Genomic DNA, 20190 nt, shown 5'->3' with positions numbered 1-20190 from the left:
AAAAAAAATCTACTGTACTGGAAAATGCTCGATTCTAGTTATAAAACGTAAAAGTGTTTTGTTTATACACAAACCCATTTATATTGAATGATTGGTAATTCAGCACATCACTTTGACTTTTCAGTTCATAAATTGTATAACTTTCCAACATTAAGATTATAAGATAAAGCGAAAGTTGGAGCATGTTAATCGTTGAAAATGTATTTAAAAGTGACCTTCAAAATTATCATAAAATAGTATACAAGTTGTAATTTTATAAGGACAAATTGGTTGGGAGGATTGTTTGAAAGAAAATGGGATATCAACGAAAATAAAAATAATAATCACGTTTTCTGATGTAAAACTATATATTTTTTCTGATATGGTATGGCTTCGGAAAATAAGAATTAATCCTTGTCATCGGTTCTTTCAATTAAAGCCAAAAACATTATGGAAATTCCATCAACAGCCACAATTGCAGTATCCACTTCTATTTTTACACTGGTAATTAAGCTAGTTTCACACGGGCGAGCATGTAGTTCGTTTCTCACCAACTCTGTACATGTATAATATTCTTCTAAAATTGCGAAGGGTGACACCAATTTCTTTTAATTTTACATCCACAAATTATTGCAAACAAAAGTGAAATGTTACATGCAATCTCATTTTATACTAACCTCCTGATCATATTTGAGGATCAGTTTATCCAAACTGTCTGAAGAATAAAATCCATCAGCTGGCCAAGACTGAATGATAGTGGGACGTTCTGCAAAAAAAAAAATCACGTTTGACCACACACAATTCACACGCAACCACTTTTCCTTAACACCTTATCTTTGCACGGGCCTCGTGTGTATGGAATGGACATGATCAGTTTATAAAATCACAGTCCTCGGTAAGCCGATTCAAAATCAGTTTCAAGAACCATTCCAATATTTAGCATAGTATCTTTCTCTTTCTACATTATGACCAGCGTTTTACCCCTTAAATGCCCCTATAAGTTTCGGATTTTGATATCATGTATCATCGTTGTATAACAATCTATTGTTCTCGTGGTTCTTTAACCTTGGTTTGATGGGAACATTTTTATTGGACTGATTTGATTTAAAAAAACAAGTACATATTTAATTCACTCTGAGAAATTCTTGCCACCATTTACTTTTGCCATGATAACATCACTTCTAATTTCAGTTTTTTAGCACTATATCAGGCACAGTAATCCGGATAGATTGAAGACATTTTATCTTGTTTTCAATATCACTTTTAATTATGCTTCCGGGATGTGCTGTTTAGCCTTTTGGTCCAAAATACTTTTCCGAGAAAACGAATAATATGTACCAAGGATAAAACGTAACGCACACACCTGTAACTAGCAATTTTGTTCCCCTGTGATACGCATGAGTAGTCTTCATATCGTGCTTTCCTTGTGTCTGATGAATTGAAACAGACCTTAATCATGCTGCCACCATTTCAGTCATATTCTCTGTATCTAATAACAGTACTGAATGATAATTTTTTTTGTGTTAACTATTTTTCCTTCCAGCCTCGCTTTGGTTACGTTGATTTGAAGGGGGGAAAATCAAGACGGCCGCAACATGATAATGGTCTATAACAAAAGCTGTCCACTGTGAGCGCGCTCTATGCCAGCTTATATTCCTACAAGCAGCCGTATCTCACCTGTGTCAGAGCAACTTGATGGAGGCGCTGGGGTCGTGTAGTACGGAGTCTCATGATATCCTATACAAATATAAGCATTTTTAGCAAAAGCATTACCTAAATATAAAATTGTATGACATGATAATTATTAAAAAAATATATAAACAATCAAATGTTAGGAACTCGATTTTGAAAACTAGAAATCGTAGACAAAATCAGATCAAACCAAAAATTAGAGGAACTGATTTTGGGTAGCACGAGTGGGGGACACATAGAAACCCTCTTCTCGGAAAAAGTGAGTCAATAATTAAACCTCGTTTAATTTACATGGATCTGGAAAACTTATTCCATAACTATATCATGAATATTAATAATGAATTCTTCGTCAATTCATTCTTGTCATAAATACACCGGTTAGCCTATACGTCTTTAAATGGTATTCTTACGATCTGGCAAGCCACTGTACAATACTTTGTAGAAATCGGGATCTGTAACAGCAGTTGACGGAGCATAACGTGGCCCAGGACCAGTTACCACACCCTCATCCAACAGCACATGATACACTTGCCCTCCAGCTAGCAGTGCTTTCAATGTCGCAGGGACAACAACTTGCATTGTGTCTGGGGCAGGAAAGTGAACGTTGTCATCAGCGGAGGCGTCAATTGAAAATACCCGAGGACCGATGCGGTAGTAAACCTTGACAAAAGCAGGTCTACTCGGCCTATTTACCTGTGTGCGATATTTTATTACGATATGGATAAGAACAAAAGTCACATTATTCATCTCCTTTACACTTATTCGGCGTACATCCGTTGGCAAGTCATCAATGTTCAATGATAAGTAACTTTGTTATAACGTGCGCTTGGATACTGTTTTCATTGGTCTAGGACCGTCACGTGTCTGGACAGTAAAACTGCATGTCACACACTAATAAGGGTAATATCGCACTGTGTTCATTGCGCGCGTGGAACCTGCCGGCGCACCAGCTTTGCGCAACTGCAGTCTCAGTCCGGCAGGACACCAAAGCCTTCAGTTATCAAAGGTTATATCGTCATGATTCTATTTATTTCTCACACAGTAGTTATAACCATTAATCATTTTGAGTTATTGGCACTATATAACAAAACAGTTGTTGACTGCTGTGATGTGTAATATGCCGTTTTTAGCCCCCTCGGGGCGCATAGCACCCTCGGCTTATGCGCCCCTCGGGTGTTAAAAACGTCATGTCCCAAATCACACCAGTCAACAATTGTTCAATGAACATATGCAAGGTGTGCACAATCGCATGTAGATCTGGCATTTCAATGAAAGCATGTCCCATCATGCCACTGCATCCTTTATAGCATGATGCCCAGGAACACAAACACGTGATTACAAAGACTGAGTTACTAACAATTCGAAGGTAAAAAAATCAATTTGAATAACAACTTACTGACGCATAGTGTACACGTTGCTATATCAAAAGTACTCTTTCTATTATTCTTTTAATTTTATACAATAAAAGGTTGGTGAAATGTTTGAATAAGGGTGATATTTCTATTGTTTCTATCAAGAATTTGCTGTCATGCCGCAGCGCCCTTTCCGCTCGAACATGTGGCCTATTAGAGGGACCAGTGTTTATACTCACGTTTTGGTTGAATTTGAAATGGAAGATCCATGTAGAAAAGGTAGGAATTCTGGTGACTGCTGGATCGGGCCAGGTCTCAATTATAACAGGAGGGGATGCTGTACCGATATCAACAGAAAAATCAACATATAGAGAAAGGAATTGATGGGCATGTCAAATAGTGCAATGGTTGTGGAAGGCTGAGGGAAAGCATGGGTTTAAAAAAAAATATGTGGTCTGTTTGACTGATCTGACATTGGAAAACCGATTTTGTTTTTGAGGAATATGCTAAAATAAACAAGAAAAGGTTATGTAATAGAAATAGGTACATACTATAACCTTTTTGCCAGAATAGAACTGTGAAATAAAATTATTGCATTGCCACTGGGCACTCACCACGCATTGTTCGTTTTTTTTTGCTTGAAAAACATAACTTAAAAAAGGAATAAAGCTAGAAATGTGTTTGTCATGTGGACAAAAACAGCTGTTTCGGCTGTTTCAAAGGATCTGTAGCATGTCATGACGTCACATCCCAGTGGTGATGACACAGTGGTGTCACTTAAAAAGTTTATTTATAAGTCATCCTGTTCAATACGTATTTATGAAATTACAATCAAATTGGACGTAGAGTTCTGTATATATAGATATTTCAAAATACACCTCTAATGTGACCTCTCATGAAACAGGATGACGTCATAATTGACATTACTTCTCGATACATTTTTCTCAGGTCGTCTTTGTCTGTGCCAAGTTTTAGGGTTATCTGAATGCAGAAAATGTGGCATTGTGTACGTAGAAGAATATATAACAATAACAGATTAAATGATGACATCATTGTATAGCGTCGCTTCATAATTTGTGTACTAGTATATTTATCTAAAGAGGTTGTGGAATGCTCGAAGACATTTCCGTCATTTTTCGGGTATATGTAGCCTAAGGTGTGATGAAATAAAAACGACTATTGTTTCTGTCATGAAATGAATACAAAAGGTACTTTTGAGAGCTGTTTTTCAGGTCCAGTTTCGAACCGAACGTGCAACTGCGTAAAAGTCGTCGTTGCGGGCAGCAAACAAAACACAGTAAATCGTGACGAAATAAACAGGACTCGTGTATGCTACTCTGCATCTTCACGTCGATGAATTACCCCTAATATCTATTTTTTTTTTTAAATCGATTTGTTTTTATGACGTCGTGATGACGTCGAACAATTTATTCACCAAATTGAGTGCGAATTTCTATAACCTATGAAACCTATTGCAAAAGAATTATGAATTTAGCATTTTTGTTAGCAAGATATAATTATGTTAATTCGTCAACAACTTTACAATTCATATAAAACCACACAATGACGTCAACGTGACGTCACGTCAGTTTTCACCTATGTACACAACAAGTTTCAACCCGATTGGACGTGACATAGACCTCTAGTTGGGTGATCGTGCACAACGGGATCGCCGCTTTAGATTTGTTCGATTAAATCTTTGTTTCTTTCTTTCCATTTTTGGTTTCAGGACACGAATTCTCCGCGGATTTTCTTCTCGAGGGTTTATGATTAAAACTTGTAGATTTGAACATACATCATCCGTGATCCAAAGGTTTGCATATTTGCTTGAACGTCAGGATGTCATGAGGTTTTTTTCGAATTTTTAAAGTTTTTATTTTTGAAAGGTTTAAATTTGTTCATAATTATAATGCAGAAAAGCCGTATGTTCTGTTTATCGAACAGATTTCGTGTTTTTCTTTTGGTTTTATCCCAAATCCTATAGATTTAGTCCATGTTTTATTTTTTTTTGGCACTTTGAGCATAAAACATTTTCCGTAGAAACGTATCATAGGCAAAGACCATATATCAAAGATGGTCCGCAAAGATAGACGTCACGATGACGTCATCACAGCTCATAATGTTCATTAAGCTTGCGTTTTTGCCATTTATATCAGTTCAAATTATAAAGATACAGGGATCCTTTCCCAATTAGTAAAAGGGTAGAATTTCGCATAGGTGTCGGGAATACACGCCATCTAATATATAAAGTACATCTCTTTTGTTTTTAATTAATTAACATATTTCCCAAAGGTTGATTTGGTTGTATTTTCATTACCAACAAAATGTGCCTGTTATTACTTTGTTAGTCTGTGCAGGTTGCACTTAAGCATTACAATTTCCATATACCCTAGTGCTAAATGCCCATACTCCAATATTCTTTTTAAAATACTCAGAACTGTCGTAGGTATTTAAGATGCACAGAAAAGTGATCATCAACATGTCATCGATCATTTTCTTTTTATTTTGTGGTGTGTTAACCATTGACTTTTTGAGGAATTCTCACCATAAGAAGACGACCCCTTTTCTTCCCAAAGTGGAATAGTAGTCATCTTGAAAAACGATCCCTCCACTATATGGCAAAATAGCGCCACTTTTGAGTCCAGTCGCATCTAAAATTCTCAGAATTGGAAGCCCTAAATCCGTGCCAGAGGTTCATTGCCATATCTTTTCAATTCCCCAATTTTATGGCTCTCACAACTCTCTAATATAGAATATTTAGAGGGTATAACTTTTATTCGTGAGCTCGGCGGATGAGTTTAGACCTATTTATAGGTGTGCACCCTTTAATAGGCCCGAAAGTTTGCAATGCCCCCCAAAACCACTTTGAGGGCAACTAGGAAGTATTGGTTATTCATATTCCATCAAAAAAATTGAAAAAAAAACACAATTATCCGAGGTCAATTTTAGGCCCGAAAATGGTGCCCTTTTTGCGCCTGCCAGTTGTAGAGCGCCCCCAACGACAATAAATTGAGTTTCAGCTACTTTGAAGCTCAAAATTCCCCCCCCCCCCCTTCTTAATTACTGTAATCGGCTGATAGCCTACGGATCCCTTACGATTTGGGAGCATCTGTTACGGAACAGCCCTTGTTGATGCCTTTAAAAAACTTTTGCCCTCTCCCCATAGGTTCCGCCCACTCAAAAAAAAACTACTGCCGCAGCATAGCGCATGCGTGGCGCGTACATCGAGTCCAATTGCATCCAAAATGCTCAGAATTGGAAGCCCCAAGTCCGGCCAGAGGTTCATTGCCATATGTCTTCATAACCCAATTTTATGGCTCTCAAAACTCTCTTATATAGACTATTTTGGGGTATAAATTTTATTTATGAGCTCGGCAGATGGGCTTAATTAGGCGCCTATTTACCGGTGTGCACCCCGCAACTCTCTCTATGGTTGCAGACCAGTAAATAAACTGCCCAATGACAAATGCCCGCACTTCAGAAATTCAAAAACAAAATACTCACCACTCTCCAAGGTGTTCGAAAAACATCAAATTAAAGCAAATTTCATCATCTTTCATTTCTTTTCAATTTTTTGGGGAGTTAACTACTGATATTTAGTAAAAATTTCCATCCGAAGATGATGACCCCTAAAAATAGTCCTGAAGCCCATCGCCATTTTGAAAAATGATGCCTACGCTCCATTGCAAAATAAAGCGCTTTTAAGACACCTTGCACAGAACTACAAGCTCACAGTCCTGTGCACGGCTTCCACCCTTATTTTTTAAAAGCGCTCAAGTTCATGACCCACACGTGCTGAAATACTGAAGATTTTGAGGGCATGCACATCCATGATTTGGCCGGCGTTGGCAATTTTTGGGCCTATTTACTGGTCTGCAACCTTTAAAGACTAAAACGAGGTTGTGAAAACTCCCCAAAACCACTTGTACTGCATGAGGAAGGATGGATAACCCATATTTCATCCAAAAACTTCGAGAAAAAAATCTATGAGTTCGATATCTGGCCTGAAAACAAGCCCTCTGTTTGCGGCTGCCTTTCTGTAGGGCGTCTCCGACGGGATTTAATTGAGTTCTAGCTCCTTCCAACCCCCAAATCAACCCCCCCCCCCATTTTTGCTCGAAATTTCTGTAATCGGTCTATCGGCCCCCTTTAGATTTGGGAGAACCGCCATTGGTGACCCATTTGAAACGCTGCCCCCCCCCCCCCCCAGGTCACGCCTCCTGAAAACCACTGCAGTGGAATATAAAGCGCATGCGCACCGCTATTTTGAAAACGGACGATGGACGACGCCATTTTGGAACTGCAGGTTGCAGACCGGTAAATAAACTGTCATAGACCCCAGTGATAAATATCGTAACTTCAAAATTTCAGGAAAAATCCTCACAACTCTCCAAGGTGTTCGAGACACACATCAAATTTAAGCTTCTTTCATCATCTTTTATTTTTCGTCATTTTGTGGGGGTAAACTTTTGACTTTTAGGAGAAATTTCCATTCGAAGATGATCACCCTACACTCCATGGCAAAAAAGAGCGCTTTTAGGGCCCCAATTTCATCCAATTTGCACAGAGCTCACAGTCCTGTACACGGCTTCCACCCTTATTTTCTACGAGCCCTCAAGTTCATGGCCCAAAATATGCTACCAAAAAATTAAAGATTTTGAGGGCATGCAAATCGTGATTTGGCCGGCGTAGGTAATTATGGGCCTATTTATTGGTCTGCAACCTAGCGCCACCTATTGTCGGATGATGTTTGCAAACCGTCGCCCCATTGGGTGGTTATCACAATAGTATTAACAATCTTTCAATAGACCGACACATTATTTGTCACCTAAATAAAGTAGTTAGGCTAAAAAAATAATAGGGCGAAAGCAATAATAATAATGATCTTAATGAATGATTCCTTCACTGAAATTAATTTAAAAATATGTTTTAAATGCGACAGAATAATTTATCTTACAAGATGCGACAAGATGCGAAAAGATGCGAGAAGGAAATGGCCGAGGAGGGGCAGGGGGAGGGGTGAGGGGGAGGGAAGATGAACACTTGACAAAAGAGAGGAAATAGATGGACAGAAAACAAGCACAAAATCACGACGACAGTTCAAATTTCATCGACATGTGACATGTGACGTACATGGCATGGGATTACGACATGACGACATCAATTCAAATTTCATGAATAACACATCATACATGGCATGTGATGATGTCACCATGACGTCACTTAATTGTCATCTAAAGCACGTCCCAGTTTCAGTACATATCGAGTTACAACAAAATTGGACCTATATTTCTTCAGATAAGGGCTCAGAAATTGCCCCTTTAATGTGACGTCACATGACTTGTGATGACGTCATGATGACGTCACTTACATTTCCATCGTCCCAGAATGAGTACACATCAAGTTACGACTATAAAGTCAGACTTGCTGTACTAGAGAAACAAGTCATAGAAAAATTACCCTTTTAATGTGACGTCATGATGACGTCACTTCAATTTTCATCTATAACACATCCCGGTATAGGCACATATCATGTTACAACCAAATCGGACGATTGTTCTTAAAAATATGTCCCTTTTTAATGTGATGTCACACAGAGAAGAATTCACCTTGAGTGTGACGTAACTTGACACCTGATGGTTTCAGGATTACGAATTTCTTCTTGAACAACCTGTGAGTGGTGGCTTATGTGTGTATTAAGTCTGAAGTCGATCGGATTTACTATAGTGCCAAATTGTATTGGTGGAAGAAAAACGTTTACAACCCCATGAAGATGAGTCTGAAAAAGAATAAGAATAAAAAATCGAAAACAATAGCTGTTTCAGCTGAGTAGCCGAAACAGATAAAAAATCTTAACGAGAACAATAGCTGTTTCGGCTGAGTTGCCGTAACAACTAATTTTACGACTGTGCGTGAACGCTATGACAAGAGCAAAAAACTTACGCTGCTGTGTGGTGGGTTCTGTCCAAGCGCCCTCATCGGTGACAGGGCTCACTTGGGCAGACTTGACACCGGTGTAAAAGTAGCCGCGGTTAGGAACCCCTTTCACAATGGTTGCCCTAGCCAGAAAGATTATAAAGAGATCATGGCATGAACTTAACACTGAAAGATTTATTTTGGGTGCAAATTTCCACTCTTCTAACATGATTTTGTTTAAAAGCACTGTTGGTAAAGTGCATTTTTTAAAACACTTAAAATGTGTCATGCCTTCCTGACAACTGAGGGCGCTGTTACTGTAATGTCATATAATGCACACACTCTTCAGTTTAGGAGTTTTCTGCTCAAATTGTGAACACAAACATTTACTCATTAAAAGCACCGGTGTAATTTTGTGTAATGTTGGTGAGTACTATAATGCAACGTCATTTGGATGCGCTACAAAATACATTGTGAATTTGTTTTTAATAATCAATATCTATGGTAAAAAAGTTTTTAATCAAATACCATGGCAACCATAAACAATCGATTTATTTTTAAACAGTCAGAAAATTTATTGTTAGGTCTACGTATATTTATATTGGCAATTAGTTCGAAGTCTCTATGTCCAACTTTCTGTCATCCTGTGGCAGGCTTTCGAAGAAGGGTGCGTGTTCTCTGTGTACTTTTTCTGATAACAGACAGGTTAATCCAACAGGTTCTCTTCAGAACCACGCATACTCACAAAAGAGATATTTCCACATGGTGTTACCGCAAACCTCTCACTTATTGAACAGGCAAATTGTAAAAGTAGTGTTCTTTTCTACTTAAAACCCATCTTTTCTAGATTACTTAATTGCAGGCGCAGATCCAGATGGAGGGGGTCGACCCCCCTGCTTTGACGCAAACAAGCATAACAATTATAGTAATAATAATTATGTCCGACTGTCCGCAACAATCGGACATAAAAAAAGCTTACGGGCCTGAACCCCCCTCCCCCCCCCCACTCCCAACTGCCAGAATTCCTTGATCTGCGCCTAAATTGTTAGATATTTTAAACTAATTGCTTTTGTTTAATGACTTTTTATCTAAGTGTCTTTCTTGCGAATCTGTGGATGTTTAATTGTACAGCCATTTGTGATGTCTTTGTGACGCGGAAAGCGTTTTTTATATTAATATTAGTCATATAATTATTGTTTTAAAGACTTTTTTTTAGCCTGCTGAAATGAACACCAGCAGTTTTTCACTGAAGACAAAAAAACACACTATAACGCGAAAAAATGTATAAACAGAATGAGAAACTAACTAGCATAACAGCACCGTGTCTTTCCCACTAAAAGTGGATAAGAAACGTGGCCATCGGCATCACACAGCAGTCTCGTCTTTCCGCATAGTGAACTAATTAGACACTTGTTGACCCCAAGTGTTGTTTGCCTTGGTCAGATATTAGAATATCGTGATCAATTTAGGCGAAAATAAAAAGCCAGAGTTGTTTGGTTCTTACTTGAACTCGATCGGTCCTTCGTCAAGAGCCGGGGCGTTCCAAATCCCAACGACTGAGGATTTTGCATAATTGTTGGAATGTCCCCAAGCGGACTGAAAAAATGACAAAACAAATATGATGATAATTCGGAGGAAAATCATCTTCAAGGGCATATATAGGATCCTTGCATTTAGGCCAAAAGTAACCAACCGAATTATCAAAAATATTACTTAGATTCAAGAATTCAGGAAACTCTTCCGTCCAGCTTGATGTCATTTAGAAGAAATCAAGGGGCGTACCTGATTTCCAACAATCAGTCCATTGACTGATTTTGGAATAAAGTGCATGGTTTTCACTATTTCTTCGAAAAGTCAAAACTGAATCTTCCTCTTGGGATTTTGAGTGACGTTTTTGTTGGAACGAGCAAACGCACGTACATGTATTTCTGCTACATGTATAAACTTTTAAGTGGCACGCGCTGTCCTACGAAAGTAATCAGAATATAAGTACTCTTTGGTACAATGGGAGACTTTTCAGACGTTAAGTTAAGGAGAAATGACGAAAAAGTGGAGATTCTTTGATTCGAAGAATCTCCACCTTTTGAGTCGTTTCTCCGACTTAAACTACGTCTCTCTCGCAACTATTGTCCGGTTTACAAGGGAACAAAAAGTGTGGATTCTTATTAATGCTTCGAGCTATGAGATGAATTCGATCCAATGTTCAGCAATGGAGAGCTGTGTAAAAGCCTTACTCCCAGCCCCCATTATGCGTTTGTACCGTACTGGATTTTATTGTTAACCCTCTGCATGGGTGCACCACTTTTGTTCCATTCTTCACGATGATGCATGCAGAGTCACATACATGCAGACACCATTGGTGGGTTGTAGTACATACACACCACCTTTGCCTCCTCTCTAATTGAGTTATATACATGTTCATGTATGTTTGTTCCAGCTACATATACTAAATTAAAAAAAAATGCTTTCGATGCGAGCGTACGGGATGGAGGATTTTTAACACCACCCAAAAGGAAGTGAGCTTATTTGTGAAACACTTTGTCCTCTGAGATGAGGACCGCTTACCTTGATATTGTTACATGGAGTACGAATCGAAATATCTCAGTCACCAAAGGAATTATTTTGTTTGGAAATTACATAACATTGGAATATCATCTGAGAAGTATTGATTGGTAAGTTTCTGGCAGTCAATTTGATTATTCTGTTATGTATCTATTCTCTATAATTGTCAACGAACGGTCCCTTTTGTTCTATTTTTACGGGTCATTACTTAAATAACAAAGGAAGGGTTATAGTTAAACTGTTAGTAAATGGGTTAAGACTAGATATAAACACAAAAAAAATTGAAAGCGAAAACGCGAAATTCAGTAAAATTGTTACAAAGCTAATTTTAGAAATAAAAAAAAAATACAAACAATAAAATATAATTTTCAGTTTTAACATTAAAATATAAATAGTACATGTAAGCAAACAAATAAGAATTAAAAATACTGGAAACTAAAAATAAAATTAAAATTTAACTAAAAAGGGAGAGTATTTTATACTATTTCACTTTGAATCGTAATCGTCACCGAAAAAATACAATATCAGAGCGGCAAATTGAAAGAGGCAAAGAGAACAGTCAACTGTGTAGACACAATTCAAGAAATAACCAAAATGCTCACAGGCAATATTAACATAGTACGCTGTAAACAAAAAATCCTTCAATTGAGACGAAAACTAATTACTCTGTAAATTATGCAGTTTTCGGAGAGGTATAAAGTAGTAGCTTTAGCTGTATTTGTTCAAAGTTCTTTGAATTTTCAGTTTTTGTCATGGCAAGCACAAAGATACATGTACTGTACAAGATTCCGGTCCTTTTTCCAAACATACCGGTCCTTTTTCCATGTTTGCGTCATTTGAGTGTGCGCGCTTTAGCTTAAACATGACGTAAACAATTGAAAAGGACCAGCAGTATGTTTGCTGCCACCAACGTCTCAAAAGTCTCCCATTAAATGTGAACATTCCTCAAAATAAAAATAAACATCTCTTCACACGCTTTTGGCTGCAAACAATGTGTCTTTTTAGCTGCAATTTCAGGAACCGCAGTAATATTAGCAGTAAAGGGTGACCCCCAATAAAGTTGTGCATACAGACATCTTTGAAATATTCATAAGATGAATTTGCGTCGGGATGATGTAAATTAATATCAGCGTTTTGCCCTTCACCGAAGTTTAAACAATAGATACTCAGTGTGTTGTGTGAAACTAGCCAAATTCTTAAGAGGGCCGTTTTCGTCATGGTCTTATGCGGTACGGTTCAGAAGTAAAATGTCGTGTAGTACAATGTTATACAAGTGCTACAATGGTTAACATGGACTTGAGCAGTTGAAATAAAGAACATAACTATTACTAGCTGTAATGGATTCCTTACATTTGCAACATTGTGGCACATGAGTAGCTTGGTGTTTGCAGGAGGGCTGGAAAATGTTCCTACGGCAACATCGTTGTCTCGAGCTGGATCGGCCCGTCGAGCCTGAATGAAAAATCCCTTGAACTGGTTGCCACCTAGTCCACGGATTGTTACTATGGTAACGAGGAAACAACAACACTTAATTAAAGACGTTGGCTTATGCATTCTCAAGGCATTGAAAAGTATTATAATAGTGTATTGCCTGTGCTATTTGCCAGCATTCTTTTGTAGAAATATAATTATTTATTTTTCAGTGTGCAATTTAATGAAAAACTCAACCAGCGTTTAATATTTCGTTATTGTTTCATAATAATTTCACAAAATACGATGTATTTGAATCCCGATAATCATTCAGTTTACGATAGGGGCAGGTATCTTGCCTTTAGAAAGCGAGGAAGGGGGTTGATAGGAATGGGGGGTATAGAGCGAAGGTGTGGGGAGGGCATACCCTCTATGGGGGGCGGAGATTGCCGCCGGAATTCAGGAATTCATTCAGATGTACATTTCTGTCTTATGCCTGAAAAATAGCAATCAAGACTATTCTGAATGCTTGAGTAACAGACTGACCGACTGACTCACGGACCGAGTCATCACTGAGTCCAATGTACACTATATATCAAACTAAAACACCAACACGGTCTATGGGGGAAAAACATATACGTGATAGATGTTCAAAACTTATAATGAATGTCTAGTATATCCAATATCAAAGTAGCTACCAAAGAAGCTTCCGGTTATACACTGGACAATAAAGGTTGGAACCATTATTAGCCTGGTTCCCTGACGTCTCATCGATAGATCGTAGGTCAGGTAACGCACCGTTACATTAAAAAAAAAGAGCATGACGCAGCATCTTTCATTTTATGTTCAATTTTTGTTCTTTTATCCAATGACTTTTGGGGGAAAAAATTCCATCCAAAGATGATATAAGCAGTCCTGAATCTCATCGCCATTTTGAAAAGGGACGCCTACGCTCCATTGCAAAATAGATCCATTGGGCCTAATTTCATCCAACTTTTGCACACATGCGAGCTCGCACTCCTCTGCACGGCTTCCACCCTTCTTTTGTTACAAATCTTCAAGTTCACGGCCTTCAAAATGCTCTTATACCGGAGAACTTTAGGACGTGCCAATCGTGATTTGGCCGGTCGCGTAGGCAATTTCGGGCCTATTTACTGGTCTGCACCCTTAAAGGAAGCAAAGTTAAGCAATTGTTCCCAAAATGATTTTTTTGGCTTGAGGAAGGACCCATAACTTATATTTTATCAAAAGATGGGGGAAAAAACTCGAGTTTAATACGAGGCCTGAGAATAAGCCTCCAAGTGCACCTGCCCTGCTGTAGGGCGCCCCCACCAGAATTAATTGAGTTCCATCTGACTCCAAACCCCAAATCACTCCTTTTATTTCTCTCGATCTTGATTGAATAGGCTGAAGGCCTATTTGAGAGCATTCGATGCGAAACCGCCGTTGTTAACCCCGTTGAAATGCTGATGCCCCCCTCCATGTCACGACCACTGAAAAACCACTGTCGCAGCATAAACATGTGTGACAGGTGCGAAAAATGACCACCCCCCCCCCCCTTTACTTTTTTTGTATTTCTTGTATATTTAGTTTCTTTAAGTAAGGGACTATTTCTTTAGCACATTCCATCCACCCACTTCCGTATAAACGCAATCACCTAGTTTGGCGCCACCACACACACTCATACTTCTTTCCAGAGGCGCTAAACATTATGTCTCATCTCCTCTCCGAATTTACAGGTTAATACCTTTGATTTATTTTCATTTCAATTATATACTGTTAATACATTTTGTTACTTTCTCATATTTAAGCATTAGGGTTATTTATTTATAATGACAAGATTGCCATGAAATCTGTACTTTTATGCTAAAACCTTGTCCCTTTCCGTTAGTAAACTTGAGCGAGTTCACTTTTGTAAATATCTCACTTTAACTTTTACTTTTAGTAATGTGTTAATTAATAACGCATTATAGAGAGTTCCTTATTTCATTTACTAAGTTCAATTCATTGATTTGGTGATTTAGATGTAAATTTCTTTAATTTTGATGCGTCCGCAAGATGGCGGCCGTCACGTAAAGTTTTGGCGCCAAACTATGTTTCCTTTAAATGATCTATTATTGCACAATTTTCATGTAAAGCATCCATTAATTGCTTTCCTTGAGAATAATGTCCTTATTTACCTATCGATTGCTTGAGGATGTCAGTTAAGTAACTTGTAAATTACGTTTCAGATTATTTGCTTTTGTCAGACCTTGTCCGCCATTTTGTAATCTTGTTTCCAACATGTCTTAATTAATTTTAATTCTTGTTAATGTTATACTTTATTGTAAAAAGTCACACACACTCATACTTCATTCCAGAGGCACTAAACATATGTCTCATCTCCTCTCCGAATTTACAGAGAATTAAAACACCGGTGAAGACAGGAAATTGCCGTTCTCCTCCGCCCATTTAGTTCGGCCTCATTCCTGAGTGCCACACATGTAAAGCGCATGCGCGGGTCGGGCCATTGTGTCAACCCCGGCCACCCGGGGTGCACCCAAGCAAATACATTCCCATAGACACCAGTGTTAAATCCACATACTTCACATTTCCTATACAAATATTCAGAACTCTCACAGGTGTTCAGGCTAAACAAAAAAAAATTGATCAACATAAAAAACACCCCTAAAACGACTGATGTTTCCCAAACTGGAAAAGTAGCCATTTTGGAAAAAAACCAACCTCCACAACATTGCTTAATATAGCGCTACTTTCTGACCCAATTGCATCCAAAATGCTGAGAATCGGAAGCCCCAAGTTCAGGCAAGAGGTACAGTGCCACATGTCTTTCCCAAATTCCATGGCACTCAGAGATCTCTAATATAGATGAATTGTGATAGTACAGGCAAAATGCTTTATTTTTTGGGTGAACCTCAAACAAATTGCAACAGATTTTTTTTCACCACAGTGCATTTCTATAAGGTCCCTAAAATGGCATACTAAAAGTCTTAACAAATCCAGGTGGTGGAAATATGCCTAATTTGTATAAATAAAAAATGTCCGCACATTTTAGGCTTTTGCACTGATTTGGTCATATTTCATATACTGGATAGCTTTTTGAGGTGTTTTAAACAACATTTTTTAGTCTTTTTACATTGATTTACTCATTATTCTAGACCTTGGTAACTTTCAATATCCCTATGTTTCCAAAATGTTCGATATGCCGATAATAATTTGCATAAATGCCATTTATTAATGTGCATAGAGTAAGGTTAAAATTATGGCTGTCGTGTGTGGACATGTCACAATTAAATTTTCCCTGATAATCTAAGTTCAGTCATGTACATAGATACATTTCACACCATGGTGTATTGCTATAAGTTTCCTTTAAAAAGGGAAGGAATCCCAGTGGTGGAAATATGCGTAATTTACATAAATTCAAAATGGCAACTAATTATACGATTTTTGATTTGGCCATAACTCTCTTCCTGCATTACTTTTTGGGGTACTTTGAACAACAATTTGTCCTTTGACATTGATTTCCATCATCATTCCAGTCCTGGCCGGGTACCTTTTGAGATCCTATGTTTCCTATGGCCTGGGCATAATTTTTTGTTAGGTTTCTAGCTCCTGTCAAAGTTGGTATAAGTGTTGGAAAATTTGATATCCCTGTGTCGAAGAGCGAACCCTTGGGCCGCTCTACTCAGACCAAAAATCAAGGAATAACTCAAGAGAACAGAGAATTCAACACAGGATTCATCAATCGCAAAAATCAAATTATATATATTACGGGAAAGAAGTCAACCAAAAACCGCAAAACTCAATCCGAAAATACGTGGGCGAGGGTTTGATACCCCTCCCACATGGGTGCAAGCCCGGAATTGGTATGCAAAGGGAAAGGAATTACGATTTGCATAATTCACCTAGCATCCACCTCCAAAGTTACACAACACTTTACGGCCGTACACATTTAGTGATTAATAAATCAACTCAGAAAATAAAAGGAATAATTTTAACAGTCTTGTGACACCCTGTACAGGAACTCATTTCAGGGACAAACAAAATCTCTACTTTAAATCCACTAGTACACTGCATATTATAGGGATATCACATTTGGCAACACGTATGCCAACTTTGAGATGAGCCCAAACCAAACAAAAAATATTGTACCCTATTTTTTATATTTTGTAGAAAACAAAAATGGTGGGGTTTAATTTTCATTCAAGTTTGTCTCAATGTTCGGTGATCCACTAGTCTAAGATCAAATTCAAGGTCAAATTAAAGGTCATAATGTCATTATACTTCAAATAACCCCGACATGAAAAACAATGATAAATTTGGATTTCTCATGATGAAACCTTTCAAAAGAAATCAAGATTAACAAATTTGGCTAACAGATTAAAGAGATATGGTCATTTAAAAAAATGGCAGCAATGTCCATTTTGACCAAAATTGACTGGGCGGTAGCGCGAAAACCGTTTGTCCGGGAGTGGCGCTAAAACTTTTCAGCCGACATTTCCCCATAAACTAAATATAAACCAATTTGAAGAGGTTGGGGTTTAAAATTTAAAAGTTTTGGGGGATGATTTGACACTGAATGACCCCAATGTCAAATGAAAAAAATGTTGTTTAAAGTACCTCGAAAAGCAACCTAGGACGAGAGTAACTTATTAGATAGTATATTATGTCGCATTTTTGGCCATTGCATTTTTCTTCGCTAAAAGTAGAATTTTTTGGTCTCATATTTGGATAGAGTTTACCTTCCTAAACTGGAAATCCATTGGTAACATTTTTTCCATCTACCACGTGGCGGCCATCTTGGAATTCAAAATGGCGGCCATTTCGGACCTAATTGTATCTGACTTCCTACCTGACTGTCATATGAAGTTCATTTTGATGGCAAACCCCGTGTTTTGATACCAAGGAACCCGAGAAAATCATTGTTGATGGGGTAAACTCCCAGTGGAGTACCCTATCAACAATGATTATAACCTGGGCTCCTTGGTATCAAGAACATGCAGTTTGCCATCAAAATGGACTTCATGCGACATTCAGGTGCCACCTTATTATTTAAATGAAATCCAAAATGGCCGTTTTTTTTAGTATCCAATATGGCTGCCATCCGTTTGGGATGCCTAAATGTGTTAATTGGATTCCTTGGTGTCAAATTTATGGGGTTTGCCACCAATAGAGACTTCATACGACATTCAAGTACAAATTTAATATGCAAATTAATTCAAAATGGCGACAATTATGAAATATCCAAGATGGCTGCCATCAATTGTGAGTACCCCGTCCACAGTGATTTACTTGAGTTCATTCAAAAACATGGACTTCATAGGACATTCAGGTGCAATGTTATTAACAAAGATATCCAAGATGGCGGCTATTTTGAAAAATCCAAGATGGCTGCCATCCATCTGGGATACATCATCAGCAATGGGTCATTAAGATTACTTGGTATCAAATGTATGGGTTTGCCACCGAAATTGACTTCGTACGACATTCGAGTCCGAATTTATTATGCAAAGAAGTCGAAATGGCGACCAATTGTGCACCTAAAGGGCCAGTATATGGTGCTTTTCAGGGCGATACATGTGCGAAATTCTGAAAAAGGTACCCAAAGCGGCAGATGCCACACAAAAGGGCACCACTTCTTTTTGAAAAGGGCACTTGTTAAGAAAAAGGCAGTCTTTACAAATTATTGGCGGGGGAGGGGGGGGGGGTAAACCCATTGAAAAAAGGGCATTTGAATGGAAAAGGGCAGTCTTTACAAAATATGGGGGAGGGGGTAAAAACAACCTTATCCCCCCCCCCCCCCCCCCCCCCCCCCCCCCCCCCGCTTGCTACGCCTATAGTTGCTTTATATTTTAGGGCATAATTTCATGCAAATGTCACACGAATACGAGTTCGCAGCTCTCCATGGCCGGCTTCCCCCATTTTTTTTTTTTTTACAAATTATGAAGTTCATGGCCCTCAAAATGCTTACACCAGGGAATTTGAGGGCATGCAATAGTGATTTGGCCGGCGTTTAGGCAATTTGGGGCCTATTTACTGGTCTGCACTACGTACCTGTCAATGAACCATTCGGGGTGTACTCGCTAGATGAGGTATCGATAGCGTAGGGAGGATTGTCTTGGTCGTTGGCCAGACTAACCCCAGCGTTGTGACCGGTCGGTATCATGTCGGTGCACAAGCTCGGGTTGCTTGACCCTACCGGTGGTCCTGCGCTGTTGCCGAGGACGGCCGGCACCAGACACACAAGAATTGCGAAGATCATCCTTGATTCCTGAAACGAGGTTAAAGTAACGCCCAAATTATAGCAGGGGAGTGGTATACGCTCTGGCAGGAAGTTCTACATGTTGTGGTCGGTTGGTCGGTTTGTTGGTCGGTCAGTCTGTCTGTCCGTCCCCCCCCCCCCCCAATTGACCAAAAATAATTTGACAAAAAATTTAGCAAATGACATGCCTCGGTATGGTCAAATAATTGCACTCCTGCTGAAAGTTTTCGGAAGACCGGCTTTGTTTCGACCGATGCGCATGCGCGTCTATTTTGCATAATGGCCTTCCCCGGAACATTGACCAAAAACGAGCACCCTTAGTTTCCCATAAAAGATAACTTCCAAATTTAAATTTTCAACAAAAAAAAAGAACGAAATAATTAAAACCTTAACTAAAAATGTCTGTAAACGATTGGTAAAGTTGTTTTAATATGCAAAATTTTGTAAACGAAGGCAAAACATGTGCAGTAATGTTATAATTGTCATGGTATATAGCGCGCTATATACCACGCTATATAGCACATTATATTTTATGGGAAACTAAGGGGGCTTATTTTGGTCAGTTTTGGGGGACAGACTAGCGCGATGGCACTGTTAATCTCCGAAGTGCCAGTGAGAAGTATGCAAACTAAAATAAAAAGCTTATGGGATTTGAGATAAAAGAGCGAGAAATAATTCAACAGACAATGTTAATGACTACGCATGCCGTGATTTTGTTCAGCCTCAAATTTCCAGATAGATAACGTAATTTTTCAAAATTGGGGGTGGGGGAATTCTGGGGGAACAAAGATGACGATCTAAAATTTCTCTACGAGTGGAACCCGGACCCCGCAGCATCCAAAACCACAAATGTCTTGCAGCACGCATTAGCAAAACCACCTTGACCGCCGTGGAATACCCTAGTCAGTGGGACGAGGCCTTTTTTTCGCTAGCCACGCGGTCTGGTTCGCCGAATTTTATAAAACTTCACAGACATGTAGATTATGGTGTACCATATCGGAAAAAATGTGTTCCCCG

General features: G+C 38.6%; 1 protein-coding gene across 1 annotated transcript; it reads right to left on the bottom strand.

The window, feature by feature from the left end:
- Positions 1-2064: 2064 nt before the first annotated feature.
- Positions 2065-19178, bottom strand: LOC119725433 (putative ferric-chelate reductase 1). Its single transcript, XM_038196838.1, has 6 exons — positions 18966-19178; positions 12852-13003; positions 10444-10535; positions 8967-9082; positions 3259-3360; positions 2065-2255 (listed from the first exon to the last, which is right to left on the bottom strand). The coding sequence occupies exons 1-6, from the start codon at positions 19171-19173 to the stop codon at positions 2065-2067; spliced, it is 861 nt and encodes a 286-aa protein (XP_038052766.1). The 5' UTR covers positions 19174-19178.
- Positions 19179-20190: the final 1012 nt, after the last annotated feature.

The sequence above is a fragment of the Patiria miniata genome, unplaced genomic scaffold (assembly GCF_015706575.1).
Source record: "Patiria miniata isolate m_02_andy unplaced genomic scaffold, ASM1570657v1 HiC_scaffold_19, whole genome shotgun sequence".
In the NCBI taxonomy this organism is placed as follows: Eukaryota; Metazoa; Echinodermata; class Asteroidea; order Valvatida; family Asterinidae; genus Patiria; species Patiria miniata.
This window is presented reverse-complemented; position numbering and strand designations above follow the sequence as displayed.

Bases quoted from the DNA above. Each gene is read 5' to 3' on its own strand.
- LOC119725433 (XM_038196838.1), bottom strand. From the start codon at position 19,173: ATGATCTTCGCAATTCTTGTGTGTCTGGTGCCGGCCGTCCTCGGCAAC. The intron at 10,536-12,851 runs GTAAGGAATCCA...TCATTTTTTCAG, and splicing joins TGTGCCACAATGTTGCAAAT to TCCGCTTGGGGACATTCCAA. The intron at 2,256-3,258 runs GTATAAACACTG...TTCCTGCCCCAG, and splicing joins CAAATTCAACCAAAACGTGA to ACACAATGCAAGTTGTTGTC.